This window comes from Meleagris gallopavo, chromosome 11 (assembly GCF_905368555.1).
Source record: "Meleagris gallopavo chromosome 11, MGAL_WU_HG_1.1, whole genome shotgun sequence".
In the NCBI taxonomy this organism is placed as follows: domain Eukaryota; kingdom Metazoa; phylum Chordata; class Aves; order Galliformes; family Phasianidae; genus Meleagris; species Meleagris gallopavo.
The window spans coordinates 9005795-9023527 of record NC_139414.1 but is presented as its reverse complement, the minus strand read 5'-3'; the positions used below and the strand labels follow the sequence as shown (position 1 = coordinate 9023527).

The 17733-nt window shown below is 40.9% G+C and overlaps 2 protein-coding genes across 6 annotated transcripts in view; one reads left to right on the top strand and one right to left on the bottom strand.

Moving 5' to 3' along the window:
• Positions 1-5532, bottom strand: part of LOC146543621 (uncharacterized) — a 212317-nt gene extending 206785 nt beyond the window's left edge. The window contains exon 1 of the mRNA XM_085233184.1: positions 5291-5532. Coding sequence (XP_085089310.1) covers positions 5291-5489 — 199 coding nt within the window. The 5' untranslated portion in view covers positions 5490-5532. The remainder of the gene's footprint in view (positions 1-5290) is intronic.
• Positions 4613-17733, top strand: part of SPHKAP (SPHK1 interactor, AKAP domain containing) — a 68254-nt gene continuing 55133 nt past the window's right edge. The window contains exon 1 of one of the 5 annotated variants that reach the window (XR_014885554.1): positions 4613-4840. Coding sequence is in view for 2 of the 5 variants with exons in the window: in XM_085233174.1 (XP_085089300.1) it covers positions 4800-4840 (41 nt within the window). In the remaining 3 variants the exon portion in view is untranslated. Of the gene's footprint in view, positions 4841-4927; positions 5239-5428; positions 5575-17733 lie in introns of those variants that run through there. The other 4 variants (XM_085233174.1, XM_085233173.1, XM_085233175.1 and 1 more) reach the window with 4 other exon arrangements.

The window sequence follows — 17733 nt, the reverse complement described above, 5'->3', positions numbered from 1 at the left end:
CTACTACTCATGTGCTATGATAATTATCTGCATTTCTTAAATAAGGAGGCACGCCATCCTGTCTGGAGCAAAGTGACCCATCACACTGATGATTTTTTTGTTCATTACATCAAACAGCAATTTTTGCTAGCCAGCCTTGCTGCAAAGCTTCTGGCCATTGCCAGTGAGAAGCTTGCAAACTAGATCTAATGCAGATTAAAATCATTCATGATATTTATTTTATACCTGTCTTGACAAGGGTGAAAAAATACTTTGATCTAAGAAGATTTTGGAATTGGATCATCAAGATTTAAAAGAATAAAAGCATCAGACAAAAAGATCTTCATCCAAAACCTTAACACATGCAAGCTAACTATCTAATCTTCAATGCAAACCTTTTAACTAATAGAGGAATAACTACACATCCTCCAACATGTGTGTGCATCCATTGATCTATGTGCACATTCCAACTGTACAGCAAACATGGAAAAGATCGCAGAGAGATGCACCAAAAATACTATTTGATCAACACTAGAGCCAAAAGGCCAATACACACTCTCTACAACTATCCAAAGGGGGGTTGTGGTTGATCTCTTCTGCCATGTAAGTAGTGATAAGACCAGAGGGAACAGCTTCCAGCTGCACCGGGGGGGATTCAGGTTGGACATAGGAAATATTTCTTCTCCAGGAGAGTGGAGTCATCAACCCTGGAGGTGTTCAAGAAATGTTTTGATGTTGTACGATGGACATGGTTTAGTGGGAAACATTGGTGAAAGGTAAGCAATTGGACTGGGTGTTCTTAGGGGTCTTTTCCAACCTTGGTAATTCTGTGATTCTAACATTAAGATTAGGACTTAACTGTCTTACTGGATTAATTTCATTTCATTATTTTCTCTATTATGCAAGAGAGATGGTGCCTGTACTGGGGACTAGATAGTGTTAAATTTGTTCAGGAATAATTATGTCTCTGTACAGAAAATGCTAAGATATTGAGAGGTCCTGTTTTTCTAAACATATATGGCATCCGAAATTTCCCACATCCTTACATATAATCAGGACAATTCAAGAAAAAAGTAGCTCCTAGGATAAGCAAAGTGAAGTGGAAAACAGAACTCTGTTTTCTCTAGTCTCCAACAAAATTGATGTATTCCTGGAAATGTCAACCAGTTACAGCTTCAGTATAGACCAGATACATTTCCTGGGGGAAAAAAAAGAAAAAGAAAAAAGAAAAAACCCCACAAGTTATGCAAAAGCACAGTTTTCAGGGAAATTTTTATAGCAAGTGAACAAAACTTCAAAGTCAACTCAGAGTCTCAGTATAAGATTGGCTCCCTCTGCCTTTTCAGGAATGACTGACATATTTTCTCATGTGACAGTCAGCTCTGTTTGGAACTATTGTTTTAGTTTCTGTCAGCTCAAACTGACAACTCCGCAGCAGTTTATTCTATCAGAAAAGGTGATTAATTATTTTCAAATAGCTGCTTGGAAATTTTATAAAAGTCTACACCTGCAAAATCTGAAAGCAAACAACAGGAATAGCCTGTGTTCTGCAAAAGCACTTCTATTCTGTGACCACAACTTTCTGTTACTGTGTATGAGAACACTGTCCTAAGATGACATAGAGAAGACAGAGTGAAGTAACTAAACTGCCACAGTAGACTCTTCCTGATGCCAACTCATATCTAAAAGCTGAGGAAAAAATACACTCCCAGTGACAGCTCTGAAATAAGTCAATGTGTGACAGTAATCAGTTCTGTTCTATCAAGTCAAGTTCCAGAAAAGAGGAGAGGTTTTTCAGGCTATGTACCCGTACTGTCAAGCAGTGGGAACAATGGCACAAAATCACACACAGCCAGTTGCTCAGAAATCAAGAGTGTGGACATTCACAGGAGAGGAGAGCCGATGACCCAAATGAGGGCATTTCCAGTAATTGTGAGGAAATTCAAAAGACAATGGCTGGCTATAATAGGGTGAGAAGAATCAATAAAGCCTATGCCTATACAAGACAGGTTAGCAGAGTTTTTGCAGAATCATAGAGTCAGACAATAAATAGCAACTAACACACACACACAAAAAAAAGAGAGAAGGAATCAAATCACAGGATGACAACGAGAGGACTTCAAATTGACTGCTAGCACATGATAAAAATCAAAGCAAGAACCAGCACACATGTAATCTCAGTGCTTTCTGCTGGAGTAAGAGACAAATGAGTGGCAGGGTCTATGATGGGAAAAATGTGTTTCAGAGCCGTATCACATCCAGAACAAAGACTAAATGCACAGAAGAGAGTGAGCAACAAATATCCCCATCACTAATCAGGGAAAAACTTCTCTTTGTGACACAAAGCTTTTCCTCAGACAATTCACAAGAACAGGCAATCAGAAATGAAACTGGAAAAGGCTTTAAGAACTTCTGGAGTGCAAATATCACTAACAGAAAATGGGCATTTCCTTTCTCCAGACTATCCTTAGCTGGAAATCTGTCACATCCAGCAGCACTGAAGAAGCTGTTCTACAACCCAGAAACAGGAATGTGAAAACTGTTGCCTATCAACTTAGAGCAGAATAGTAAAGAATGAAAAAGGGAGGAAGAAACAAGCAAACAAAAAAAAAGGGGGGGAGGGGAGTAAATGTAGAAGTGAGAGAACAGCAAAGATATGGAGAGAAAAGAATTGTGTGTTGTGAGGGAAAAAGTGAGTAACAGAAAAGCTAAGAGATGGAAGACAAGCAGAGGACCTCTAGGTATGTAATATTTGAGCCTCTTCTCCAGAATTCAGGAAGAATTCAGTATAGTATAATATCAGTGGCTTAAATGCAGCCTGAAGAGACACCTCAGTAGAGTCAGAGTGGACAGTAACAGAAGTAACAATAAACATCTGGGACAGAAAAAAATACTTAGAGGCAAATAAAGGACAAGATCATGACAGTGAAGAAGTAGCAGATGAGCTACCAAATGAGGAAGTGTGTGATTAGAAGGCAGGTGGCAATAGGATTGAATTTATCAGAAAGGCAATACTGTGACAAGGAAGAGAAAATAGGACACTTAAAATACAAAAACAGAGATCTGATGCATAGTCATGTACAAGCGATTTAGAGAAGATGGATGAAATTAAAGTAATTGATCAAGTGGAAGCTGATAGAAAATTTTAGGCACTACATGGGTAGGAAAATCATGTCTATTAGAAGAGAACTGAAGGGAGAGAAAGTCAACAGCATCGAGAGATGCAACAGACCAGGGAGTTTAAATTACCCCAAACCACGAGGCATGTGTGGTGACAGCCAAGGAAGATAAAAGGGCATTCAAGCCTGCTTCCAGAAAGAAGAGGTGCAAGAGCATGTGGAGAGTGAGAAAGGTAGCACAGTGCTGCAAGGGGTATTTCTGAGGAGCTGATGTTTAAACATTGAGCACAGTGAGCATACTGGCATGCTCACAGGTAACACGTTATCCAGTTTCAGGAGTGAGCAGGACTAATGTTTCAGCAGGTAATGTCTCTGATTTGCCTGCCTCTGGATTTCAGGACTTCCAACTCGTTCACTTGGAGCCCAGAAAGATTCCTTGGGCCCCTGGGCTGCCAGATGGGCTGGCAGCAGGCCACCATGCTTCCTTCAAGTGCCCCCCTAAGAGGCTCCACTGGCTCAGTTTTCTCAGCTTGTCCACTCTCCAGTTAAAAGCCAGCACCTACCCAAAACTTTTGCCCTTGGCAACCACAATGTAGCTATCATATCTGTCATCTTCATTTGTCACCTAATGAGTTGACAAATTGACTGCTACAACAGCAGGGATAATCCACATCCTCAGCATAGTCTTAAGAGGTGTTTAAAAATTAACATGAACTTTCTCTTCTGGGTTAAGCAAAAGGCAATGACAACAAACTCTTCTAGGAGCCTTTCTGAAGGATGAAAAACAGAGGCTGCAGAGGAGTTAGATGATACCAGGCCCCTGGCTGCAAAGTTTGTTTGATTCATGCACTGTAAACTTGAAGAGAGAACAAAACCTGATGTAATATATAAAATTATTCCCTCTGCATGCCCCTTCTAGATCTCAATAAGCTTCGTGACTTCCAGCAACTAAAGGGAATAGCAAGGTGCAGACAGGATACAGGAACAAAGGACAGAAACACTGAGTCTCTATTGTACAGGGAAAAAATCACTGCCAAAGTGTGGCTTTGGCTGCCATCATCTCCTGCCCTGCCTTTCAGTTTCTGAATTTACTCAACACATCTCTGAGGCCAGTGATGACTGAGGAACCGGGTTCTCTGGACATCAGCTGAGCTTCTGGCAGCGTCTGGATATTTACAAGCCCTGAGTGAAGGTCTCCTGCGAACCCAGCACATGCTGTGTCTGTACCTCGCCTCGCTGGGGCTCCGATGCTGTTAATCTTCATCCCTTCAGAATTTTATAACGAAAAGCCGGTACTAATAGTTGTACGGCACGGGTTCCCAGACGTGGGCGCACAGACACGACAAAGCTGAGGCACAAAACATTCAGCACCGACTCAGAGGGAAGAAAAAAAAAAAAAAACAGCTCTGCCAGTAGAACTAAATGAAGCAGCCTGAAAGAGCGCAAAGCCGGGCTGCGACGTAGTGCCCCGAGCAGGCTCCCTCTCTAAATTCTCGAGCGTCACATCTCAGACGCAGACGGGCAGCACCCGCCATGTGAATCACATGGGCACGGGGCCGGGGCAGCACGACGCACGGCAGAGCTCAGGGAGCCAGCAGCTGGCGGCCGGTCCCGGCTGCGCGGCACCCGCGGAGCGGGGAACCGCGAACCCCGCACGACACGGGACGGAGCCAGCGGGACCGGCCGCCCGCAGCCCCGGCCATGTTCCGCCCGGCCGCTCGCCGCCACCCGGCGCTTCGCAGGTGGGGAAAGCCACGGCCACGGCGCTCGCCTCCCGAGGCGCCGCCCGGGGGAAGCGCGGCCGCCGCGCCCCGAGGGAGGTGTGAGGACGGGAGGGGAGCGGCGGGGCGGGCAGGGGAGGAGTGAGGCGGAGGGCCGGGCTGCTGGGCGCCGCAGAGCGCCGGGGCCGCGCTCCCGCCGCCCCGACTCCGCCGGAGCCGAAGGTCCCGCCACCGCCGGGATCTCGCCATGGCCGGCCGCCCACCGCCCAGGTAGGGCCCCGCTCTCCGCCCCTCCCCGCGCACCGCCGCCGCCTGAGGGGAGTAACGGCCCCGCGCGCGCCGCGCCCCGCTGCGTAACGGCTGCGGGCGGCGCGGTGAGGAGCGGAGCTGTGCGCCCGCCGGTCCCCGCCGCCTGCCCGGTGAGTAACGGCCGCGGGTGCCGCCCGCTGAGGCGTTCCCGGAGTCCCTTACCCCGCACGGGAGGTGGCGAAGGAGCGGCAGCGCTGTTCCACCGCGGTACCGGACGGGGGGCGGAAGGGACGCGCGGTGCTGAGCCGGGCGGCGCCTCTCCCTTGGGCACGGGCGGCGCTGGGCGAGCGGCGGCGCTGGGCTGCGAGGTGCCGTAGCCGCCCGGGACCTGCCTGGAGGTGCGCAGCCGCCATGCCTCCATGCCGCGCGGATAGCAGAAATTAAAGTGAGAAAACGAGGATTTGGTCCTTTCTTTTCCTTTAACAGCCGATTTTCCTGCTCTAGCGGTGAGTTGATCTGTGCTTAATAAAATACTTTCGGGATATTGTGCTTCTGAGCGCGTACGTCCCCTAGTAAATCTGATGCTCTCAGTGAGAGAGGACTCCGCGGTCGCTGTGCTGCCGCTACCCGAGCTCCACCGAACCGCGTTTATAGCACTTACGCAAAACTGATCCGCGCAAAACTTCCTGCAAGAAAGAAATCGATGCTCAGAGAGAAGCAGCCTACTGGAGATACGCGGTGCAGTTAGGTGTTATCTTCGACAATCACGGCTACATTGCATTGTGATGATAGCTGGCAGGTAGAAGTAGCATAGAAATCGTACCATCTTATACTACAGGCTGTGTTGGAGATAAAAAGTATATGCTGCAAGTGATTGTACTTGGGTTTGTTTGGGTGGTGTGGTGTCCAAAGAGAGAGCAAACAATATTAGGAAAAAGTTTGGAGAAAACACCATCTTAAAGAGGAAGGTGGTGAAACAATACAGAGCTGCCTGAATATTCAGCAGGGATTGGTTGCATGCATTTATATGAGTGATAATTGCTTGTATGAGAAATTGCTTTTACAAGAAGAATAAAACCTTTAAAGCAACATCTGGAGGAGAGCTAACTTAATTAGTTTTCAGATCAATAGTTATTTACAGACCAAAGCTTAATAATGCTGTTGTACTTGAGTCTGAATTGCCTGGCCTAGGAATAGCCCTCACCCTTAACATTTCAGGTTGAAGTTAAGAGAATATATATATTCTTAGCTCATGGCTAATAGTTCTTCTGTGCAACTTCCATACACTGAATACCAGGATGATTTTTACAAACTATGGAGTTTTTTTGAAAGCCAAAGACAAGGAGACTCAGACTGAAGACCTCTTTGTCCTTAAATGCAATCTGATCTGCCATCTTTTATCCAATACAAAAGAAAAATTGTAAAACACAGCATTGACACTAGTAATCTGGGTAAGGATAAGACATACTGCAAAGAGAGAGTAAGATACTGAATCAGACAGCATGCTGCTTTCTATGCTTGTGGTCTTGCTTTCATTGTTAAACACTTGTCTCTTCAGAGTGATACAACCATCTATCTTCTGACCCCATGCAACTGTTGCTGAGCTTTTTACCACTGTACAGAACACCTTCAGAAACCAGACCTGCTCTAGATCTCTGCCATCTGGTCAGCTCTTCACCTTAGATAGGCCTGTTACCTGGAAAACACCCTCTATTTCTGTAGCAAGTCCCAGAATTAGCTTGCATACCTCTTTCTTACCAAGCTATAACTTTTCCTCCTGCTTCTTAAGTCAGCCTTCTCTGCAACTGTAGGCATCTTCTTCATCCCTTTTATCTCCTGCAGCTGGTATGTTGACAGCTGCTTGTCATTTGTTAATCAAGGTAACCCTCTATTTGCTGAAGTATGTAAGCTTTATACTTTCTGTCTGTGAAAGTTGATGATTGGAGCAGTGATCATTCATTCAGTCCAGGAAGACCTTGGTGGGAAAAAAAAACATGCTGAGAAGCTTTGGGACAGATAATTTCTCTTCATACACCTTTAGCTCATCATATTCCACCTACCTCTTCTGAAATGTTTGAGTTACTTTAATGGGAAACTAAGTATAGCAGCTGTCAAGAAGCACAAACAGCAAACATTGGTGTTTGGGAGGTAGCTGTATAGACCTTACCAAAGGAAACAAGTCTTCGCTACCAAACTGTTAAGGAATAAGTAGGTTTTTCACTTCTTCCCTGCAGAATCCCTTTGGACGTTGGTTTGTTTCTGTGACTACTCTGCTGCTGATCTTAATCATGTACACTCAGCTTCCTAATGAAAGGCCTAAGCTCTGCCTTTCTTGCTGAATCACACACTGTGATCAGTCCTTGAGTCCATTATAAAGTTGGAGTGCGTATTAATTCCTGCTCCATACCTTCTCTTGCTTTGGCATTTATAGCTGAAGGCAAAAACATACAGCTGTATCTGGATGCCTGCAGCTGCTGTGGAGCACAGCAGAGCAATGTGGATGCCTTTGGGCATTCACAGCTAAATTACTTTCCAGCAGTAGCTCTGGGGGTGAGTGCTTACCCTGGGGATCAAATGAACAGCTGCATGGGACTGCACAGAACTGGTAGCTGTCAATTTTCCTTCAAGCAGCTCAAAGACATTTTTGACATCGCAGTTAAGAACGTGGAACCGCAGATATAACGATTTTTGTTATTGTTGTTGTGATGAAGCAAGAAAACTGCATTAAGCCCTTAAATCTACCAGCTTGTGCTTTGCTTCTTTAGAAGAACAGCAGAAATTAAAATACTTGGATTATTTACATATAAGCTGGGAACTACTCTGCTTCTGTGCCCTGTATAAACCACTGACTATCTGGAATACTATTGCACAGCAGCCTAAGAAGGTGCTATCACTGCACTTTGGTAAAACTGCAGTTTCTCTGCTCAAGCTTCTGAAACTAATCCTATAGACATACACAATTTTTTGGCAAGCCTGTATATCTGAAAGCCATATTAGCTGACAAAGAAATACGAGTCTTTAGGCACTTGTCTTTTGGACTAGCACAGACTTCCAACTCATATTTTTTATGTGAAAACTGGAAAGAAAAGGAAGAATAGGAAGTGTTCTTCAACTGAGAATCAGATACAGCAATGCAGCTTAGAAGCAATACTGGACTGAACAGTAATTCAAAAGATTTAAAATGAATTCCCACACACCACAGATGAGAAATAGCAGATTTTACACTTTAAATGGTAAAAAGACAAGTCAAAGTATGGTTGCTATTTCTTATACGCTCTCCATGTAGTACAGAAAGTTTTGTATCACTTTGCTACTTTGCTAGTAATGCCTGGTGTTGCAGACTTAAGCACATAGAGTGCCGAAAATGGCTAAGAAAAGCTTTTCTGATTTTATAGGTCCCTGTTAGAAGCCAAGCACTTTTCACATTTGATCAGTATGCTAGACCTGATAGGAGGTGCAAAGAGATAAGTTAAAATATTCAAAGCTAAGAAAAGATCCAAGAGCTGCCGTTGTATCAGAGGTTTCTTACAGTCAGTAGGCGTGTGGCCCTCACTCATTTGGTTGGTAACTTCCACAGTAGCACTGATATCTCAGACTTCAGTTGACATCTGTTCCTTTAGTTCAGCAAAGCAGCCCAGGTTTAGTATAGGAGAGAGAACAGATTTGTCGGCTTTGTACTAAAATGGGAAAGGATGCATTTAGGAATAACTGCAAAAAAAATTTTTGATCTTATAAGGAGACAAAATTGCAGGCAAAATTATGAAGTTTAGCAGCAAAGGAATTAAGCTACATCTAACAGTTTCTTTGAAAGAATCTTTAAGAAATTTAAAAACAAATGAACAACAACAAAACTAGAACAGGATATAAACCAACAGGGATCAGTACTGGGAATTAATTTTGAACCATTGTCAGCGATGAGTGAAAAGAAGTAAGAAAGGACTGAGGCACTTGGGGCGGTGGGTGGTGGTTGCTGAAACTGCATAGGTTGGAGAGCCATTCTCCACATTTCCGCCTCTGTGAATAGTGGAGGAAGAAATATATTTAAAATCTTCTTTTAATAAAAGAGGGCAAAGGTAAAAATCCTCTAAACAAGAGTGCAATGCCAGAAGTGTTATTATTATCACAATAACTGCATGCATTAGTACAGTATCTAGTGTCACAAGTTTAATATTTGATGGCTGTGCTTTTCATTTGCAACTTAACGTATGAATTTTCCAGATTTTTGATTTTCCAGAGTTTTGATTTGGGTGGCCAGAAAACGTATCTAATGTGCTCATTTTGGAGATTCGCCACCTTCTTACAGCGTCACCTTGTATTCGCAGTTTCTGATCAGTGGTGGGAATTTTTGAAGTGACATGCTGCATTCTGTTTTCATGGGGAAGTACTTTAATTACGTTCATTAACGTGGCTAACCTACATTGTCAGAGAGACATTTTCTTCAGTGAGATCAAAAAGTACAGGTAAAAGCAGAAGGAACTGAAACAGACATTTTTAAGTCTGTGGATGAGAACTCTGATCTCTTGAGGTGTGGGGCTGTGAGAGAAAGGAGGAAAAAAACGTGCAGACCGTTTATTAGTGTCAGTTTTATAGATGTCTGTATTTTGTTCTTGTGCTGTTCATTTTGTGTGTGTTTTAGGTTGTGAGCTCTTTCCTGTAATGATGATGGCTTACCAGGTTAGCAAGCTTTTGCCATCTTTTTCCTCAGCCCCAGGTTAATTCTTTCTGGTTAAATGTCATTTATTAAGCTAAGCCCATAGTAGGAGTGAGCCAGAATTAGGCCAGTGGGAACCTTTATCTGCACTGTGGATAATAAACCCCAGCACTAAAACCCACTTCAAATCACTACCTGATGCAGCTGTCATTCCTCATCTACTTGAGCATATGAACATCAGAAATTAGAGCACTCACTAAAGAGTTGTGTTTTAAACCATTAATGGCACCTAAGCAGGCAGAGGTGAGGACAGTAAGTCACATATTGAGAGAACAGAGTGCCTTATGAGCCAGAGGTGCTGCAGAGCCAGAGCAGGCTGAGAGGAGAGTCTGGGAGCCCAGTCAGGTGAGGATAATGGTCTGAGATCACAAGGGTGCTGGCAACAGTCCCTCCAGTTAACAGTGTTCTGTATTAAACATTTATCTAAGCTTGTTCTGGAGTGCTGCAGCTGCCTCTCAGAGCCAGTATTTTATTATCTGATAGTGGGAATAGAGCTTCAGAATGAAGGATCAAGAACGCAAGCAATAAATTTGAACTGAATGTTCAAACTGCATGTTTTGAACACACACCCAGAAGTGGCAAAGTAGTTTTAGCTTTCTCACAGATGGGAATTGAGTTAAAAATTTTTATACAACAGAATAATGGCATTAGTTACCAGCTTACTGCAGTGGCAGCTCCCTTTCTTTCCATGATCAGGACACTGGGCTGCACACCCCAGGAGCGGATGTATTCCCCTACCTATGTGCCTGCCCAACACCTGCAGGAGTAATGGCATCGAAACTCCCCATATGTATGGGGAGCTTAGTATCAGGAACTTAGGGGTGGAATTTTTTAACCTCCTGTTTATCAGTGCATTAAATAGTCCTTCAAATTACATATACAGTACACCTGCCCTTCTCCCAGCTTCAGATGGGAAAAATGCAGAGTGGATGTTGTTTTTCTCTTAACAAATAGTGCAAATTCGGTACACAGAGATTAATATTATGATTGCTGGTGTTTATTTGGTGCCCTGTATAAATTTTAAACCTTCTTTTTTAGGATTTTGCATAGTCCTGAAACCTTGGAATATTTTCATTAATCTCTTTAGTTTCCCTCATTAATTTCTTCACTTCAAGACTTGACTGATTATTAATATCTGGCTGCTGCCAATGCCGATGACACATAATGGATAGTCAGCATTTTTTATCAAAGCTATGTTTTCTCTTGCTTTTGGCATTGCAATTTATTGTATTCCGATTGACTGATTGACTTCTACCAAAGAAAAATGCCTTTCTAGATCTCAATTAAATTTAATCTATTGCTAACAGAAAATATTAAAAATAAATAAATCTAACACAGAACCTGATGCTGCAGTGAGTATTTCCCAGCTAGTGAAACTCAGAACTGGTCATCAAGTCCTGTGTAACTCTAACCAATTCATCTTAAAGCAGCGTTCTGTGCTCTGTCTCTGAGCTGTCTGCTTGCACCAGCAATAACCAGCTTCCAAGTATTACAGGGGTCATTCATTGCTGGGAGACGTTCTGGTTTAGTATGTGAATTGCTGACAAACTGGAATTCACTAAAATAAGGCATCTTAGTGTTACTCTTAAAACCTCTTAAAAATAAAGCTGCACGGAATTTAGAATTCCTAGAATTGGAAAACAGTTTACTGCTTTCCCAAAAACTCCCTAGCCAACTATGTGGTGGATACTGTATAGAATTTGTTGCTTTTTAACAGCTGAGTAGCCAGTTAAATTTTTAGGTTTTTGTTTTTTCTTCTTTCTTCAGTGAGGTTAATTTTCTTAATGAAGTACCAGTGCAGTATATATGGCTTACATAAATCCAGAAAGCTTGAGCGTAACAATTTAGCCAAATGACAGAACAGTTGTAAAAGGAAATTCATTCAGCAGCCCAAGGGGGCTGCAGCACTATTTTGAGCAGTTATCCTCAGTCACTTGCTCTCGTACATAGCTTGCTCCAAAAGTAATGCCTCCTATTTATTTCCATGGAAACTGCAACAGATGCGAAGAGCACAATAGCACTATTTGATAGAGCAAATTCTCAGCTACAAAATACTATTTTTGAACATAGTCACCATCATTAACTAAGCATTTTCACCAGCAGTGAACATGAGCCTGCATATTGCACTCATAAAAATCTGCACCAGTGGAGGTGACCCACTGCTGCTGTAACCACTGATGAAATGTACCACCTGCCACTTCATTGTGCTCACATCCACTGTTTGGTCTCCAAAAATATTCAGCAGAATGTCAGTGGGTGAAACTTTTTCTGCATGGAGGAATTCAGTTCCACACCTTTGCTTCATACTCACTTCCATGTCAGACGCCATTCTGTCAGGCTGCCCCTCTGCTGCCATCTGTCACACAGCAACAAAATACAACAATAATGGTAGGTAGGTTCAACCTCTGCTGCTATCATGGGCCAACATAATAAAACAGGAGGAATTACTTTCGGAGCAGCCCTTGTAGTTTTTCTACAGTGAGTGTACACAAGCTGCACTTGCTTTCAGCAAGGAAAAACTTAGGGGTCCTCATGTAATCTCTGTGAGATTGCATACTCACAAATGTGCATCAGCAGTGGAGCTGTGACTTCCCACAGTTTCAAAGGAAAAAATAAATAAATGGTGTCTTAGTTTATGGAACTGTGTTTAAATGAGGTTTGTATCCTGTTCCCCTAGATTCATTTAAAGTTATCTATGCAATTTCAGTTTGAAAAGGAAAGATGTCAAATCAGCAGCATAACAGTTGAACAAAACACTGATTGTTATTCTAAATTGCAAAGCAATTTCTTTTCTCTCAGAGAAGGACATGTGTTAACACTGCAGACATCCAGTAAAAATGGACAGCTCATTTACTTATAAAAGGAAAATACTTGCATGCTGTGATGTTAAAATGAAAAATCCATTGTCCTCACACTAATTCTGCAATGAGACCCTCCCCTCAACTAGAGGGGAACAAAATAGAAGTAATAGCATGGCTATTGCGTGGTTTAGTTAAATGCTCACGTGATCTTGGCTGCACATTGTACCTGCCAATAAATTCAATCCTGTGTGCAATGTATGCCATACATTCAATGAAATCCAATGGCCACATCATCTGAACTGTCTCAGTGATTTTCAGGATAGAATTTAAATGTTGGTGTAGTTACAAAGTGCAAAGTCTTGATGCTTTTTAAAGTGCAGCCATATTTCTAAGATTGTGGAAATCAATACTTTATGTTACAGAACAGACATCTGAGTATTACACAGAGATACATCTTCGGGTACTGCAATCAGTAGCAGATTTCATTTCATATAAGTAAAATTAATTCATAAGCAAACGTGTGTTTGCTAAGTGCAACAGATGATTTTCTTAGTCAGAAGGCATGTCTTTGAGCATGTCATACATAGAAAAATAACTGAATAACTACTGAAAAAAAACAGAGGCAGAGCATAAGCAAATAATACATATAGCAATCCAGTTCAATTTACAGGAAAAAAAAAAAAAAGACCAAGTTTACTTTGGATATGCAGAGCATGGCCTGTGTATTATACTATATCCTTTTCCAGCTGAACTGATTATGGTGGCACCCCCCCACACACAAATAAAACAATAGTTATTTTGTAAAAGCTGGATTTATTTGCATACCTCCTTTTTTGTTCCTTTTAATAAAAAGGAAAAAGGGTGCAATGGTGAAAGGAGTTAACTCTAAACCCACCCAAAGACACATGTCAAGAGTCCACATCTGCTCTTAGTGAAGCTCATAGGAAGAGCATGACTGCTGCTGGGCTCTGCTGAAATAGCAGTGCACTTCTGCCCAGAAACACCTTCAGTTTAATTTGTATTGTGAGTTGCAATCATTCAGCACTTTAGAGTGCATTACAGAATGCAAGAATTTTCCCATTATCATATCTATTTGTTTGTTTGTTTGTTTGTTTGTTTGTTTTTTAAGAAGCCTGGACGAGATAACAATTGTGATGCAGACACACTCATCATGTGTGACTCAACTATTTGGTCAGCTTCACTAAAGATCATACTATGGTGCAAGAGAACTTGTCTGTATCTAAATTACCATCACTGTGATAGGACAGAAACTGTTCTCCTATCATCAAGTACTACACATAAAAAAAGAGCAAGTAGTATCAAAGAGAAATGTCTTCTCTGCAACCAAATCTCTTGATTTCTGTGGATAACTGAAAACTCATGCTTACCCAGAATCTGGTCTATATTCATGCCTTATGTGTAAATACAAGAATACTCATTTAGTAGGTTCCCATTTAATGACACTGCTGGTAATGAAAAGTTTATCTGAGAGCCCATCCTGAGCTCAGTCAGCAGGGTAGATAGCCCTACTGAACCCTTAGGATCCCAAGAACAACTCAAATGTTTCAGGCCCAGTTATGACAACAATTTCATAGTTATTCTGAAGTTCATTGCAAAGTAATGAGTAAAGAAGATTTGAATTTTGTATGCACTGTACCACAGTGAAAAAGAAATAGATAAATTAGAATTCATATCTCAGTGATCTGATTCACTGTTAGACTATCAGAGATAATGTCCTGTGTTCCTTATGTAGTTAGAAAGGCATAGGGCATAGAAAGAAGGAGGATTTATCTGGTAAAAGAACCACAAACAACAATAAACAATCATAGTTTCTTGGACAGAAATCTTACACTTTCTTTATGCTAGTGTAAGCTAAAAAAAATTCGAGAACATTGCCTTTATGTCTGCCATTCAGTCCCTCTAAACACAGTATTGGCCATGGGAAAAAAAAACATAAAGCAAAGGCAATGTTTGTAAGATCTTGATAGAGTTATATAAAAGCATGTTTTGTATTACTAGAAGCTGAGATAATTAGGATGGCAGCTCCATTTTATTTAATACACTGATAATGTTATTGTGTTCAAAAAAGAATCACACTTTTCAAGCATTTATTTTGAGACCTTATTGTCTGTAAATTTTCAGAAATAGCTGTTGGTTAACATATTAACCTGGCATCAAAATTGAGAAGATTTGTGTTCCGTTGGATATTGGTAGGAAATCAGAATTGTTCAGGCATGTTTCAGACATGCAGATTATGTAAAAATGTGTTGTTTTGCATAAGCAATAACAGAATGTATTCTTCAGTGTTAAAATAACTTCAGAATGTACCCTGACGTTTTAAGTAGGTAGTTTTTGAATACAGCTGCAGGTGGTCATAGAAACAATACTGGATTGAAGAGAATAAGAATTTTCTGAGACCATTTGAGATGAAGGCACTTATTTTTAGACAGTTGTTTTACTGTTTGGGAGCCATTAGTTAAAGTAAAAACATATTGCTTTTATGAACACCATTATAACCCTAGACAATGTTTTGAAAGATTTAGCTGAAATCAAACTGCCTTTTTCTGTTGTTTCTGCAATAGCTGTATCTGGATATATTGGGTTCAGTCTTTATATTTCTGAAATCATGTTCTTGATCAACACTGCCCACTTCAGTTAGGAACATATAAACAAAATAGTTTGAAGCATCTTTCCTTTAATGAGATTTCTTATTTTTCCTGCACTCAACCTCCCAGCTGTGCCTTAGTTTCCCACCTAATGGCACTCCAGTGTTGGGTATTGTCTCCTCGATTCTAGGTTAGAAAGGCAGTCTCTGGTGATATTTCAGCCTATGTGAATTTAAGCGTCTGCTCCCTAATCTTCCCTGTGTTCAGACAGTCTTTTTCCTCATCAGATCTTGTCTAATTGTTGATCTCTTCTAAAAGTCCTCCAAATTAGCAACTCTTCAAAAAGGATGGCTACCAAAACTGCATCCTACATGTCATTCTAAGTGTTGTTCTTCATTTAACTCACGCACTCTCACAGGAAGAGATCTCACTGTTCCTCTTGTACATTTTATGAAGCTTTTTCTAACCAAGAACCAAGCCTGTCTTTTCTAGAAAGTTACCCTAGAAAGTCATTCTACAAGCATAACAAAGGTCCACCAGGAATTGCCCTTTTTTTTTTGCCCTAAAGTCATGTTAAATCCAAAATCCAGGGGGAGAAAGGCAGGATGCTTACCAGCTTTCTGTAAAGTTCCTGAGGATTGTCTCTCTGTCAGAAAACTACTGAAATATAGTGAGACTATCACAAAAATTAAAAAAGCAACTTACCTGCCATTCAGCTCCTGATTGTCAGTTCTTTAATCTGTATCTTGCTTGAACTTTAGTATGATGAAGAATGTGAAGTAGCAGATAAAATGTTGCTATTTTTCCTTAAATAATTCAATCAGTAAATAAAGGGAAGAATATTTCTCACTAAATTGTGCAACTATTTTTCACATTTACTTTTCCATAAAACTTTTCTTTTGTAATATTTTTAAAACATATTGTATAAGAAGTCTAGGCATTGCTAATGCTTGCAGAGGCTCCAAGATTTGTTTGCTTTTTTATTTTTATTTGGAACAGAAAAAAAGGGCAATCAGGGCTGTATAAACATGGAAGATAAAAACTTTTTTTTATTGTGTGGTGTACTGTAATATGGGCAGTTTTTTCTCTGTACTTTTCATTAGCACATAGCAAAATACCTGGACTTTGATTTTTTTTTTTTTTTTTCAGTGATAAAAATACACTGATAAAAATGGAAAGTAAATCAAGAGTACCCAGTAGACATGATCAAATGAGCAATCTGAATATAAAGACTTAATATTCTACTCTTTTTTAGTGCACCAGTTTTACTAACAACCTGGTTACGTATCGGACACTCATGTCTGATACTGAAGTGTCACTGTTTTTAAGTTCCCAGTCAAGTCACTAACAGTCAATGGAGACCAAAACAAGTCTATGAATGCGTTGCAAGATCAGGCCCTGGTATTGCCAGTGATTATATTCTGCACAAGGGTTCCAAATCCATAAAAAAAACCAGAAAGACATTTGTTTGAGGTATTTATAGAGCATCTGTTTGACTAACCATCTGTGCTCTGATTGAAGTATACACATGGTCCAGACTGAATCAAAACCAATTCTGTGGATTAAAATAGTAACTTTGACAGTGCTACATCTAAAGACTTTTACTGCTAGTGACTCTTGACCTATTTACATGTAAAGGTAATTTTTAAAACTGTAAAATCTGAAAGGTAGCATAAGGAAGAGCGTGACTAGTGTGCCTACTTCAAAAGGCTTTGGGCTTTGAAGTGAAGAGATGCTGCTTGAATTCTGCATGCCTTTCCAAAAAGCTGTTTGCTTAGGGTCTGGATTAAGCTAGCTGCCTCCCTGTTTTTCAGTTGCTTTTGGGTGTCTTTGTGAATGCAGAATCAAGAATATGCTGAAGAATTTAGCCCAGCTCTTGCTTGTGTCATAGTTCTATTTTGAAATACAGTTTTCGGTGGTAGTGGCATTCAGTGCAAACCTTAGCAAAGTATTAGAAATGTAGCCAACTATAGCTTAGTGTTAATCGCACTGAGAAACCTCAAAGTGTTCAGTTTGCTTACTTGAACAAGATTATCTTTTCCATGGATCAGTATGTTTTGTGTGTTCAAAATGCTGAGATGAAAAATCACAATGAAAAGCTCAAAGTTGTTAAAAAATATGTAATGGTCACTCATTGTTTATTGAACTTGCTCCTTAGAAACAATTATTGAGCAGCAAGGTTTTTTTAAACAGGTTATGCTTGTTCAAGATAGAAGTTTCTGATATTATTTCAAAAGATTGTTCTTCTTCAGTGATAACCTGGGGAATTCTTTAATTTACCTCTTCATGGTGATGTAGCACCATCTGCCACATCTGCAAAAAAGGTAATTATTTTTAGAAGCATCTGTGGGGTTTTTTTTATAAAGTATTGAGTCATTGAGGTCAGTATTCTTGAATTATTCAATGTAGGAAAATAGAAGTATTTGTTTTGCATTTTGGTCAATAACAAAGGATGGATTTTTATTACTGTTGGTGCCATAAATCTCATAGCAATTTGCTGTAGGCTTCCGATTTCCAAGAAATTTGTTTGCATCCTTAGTGAGAGCA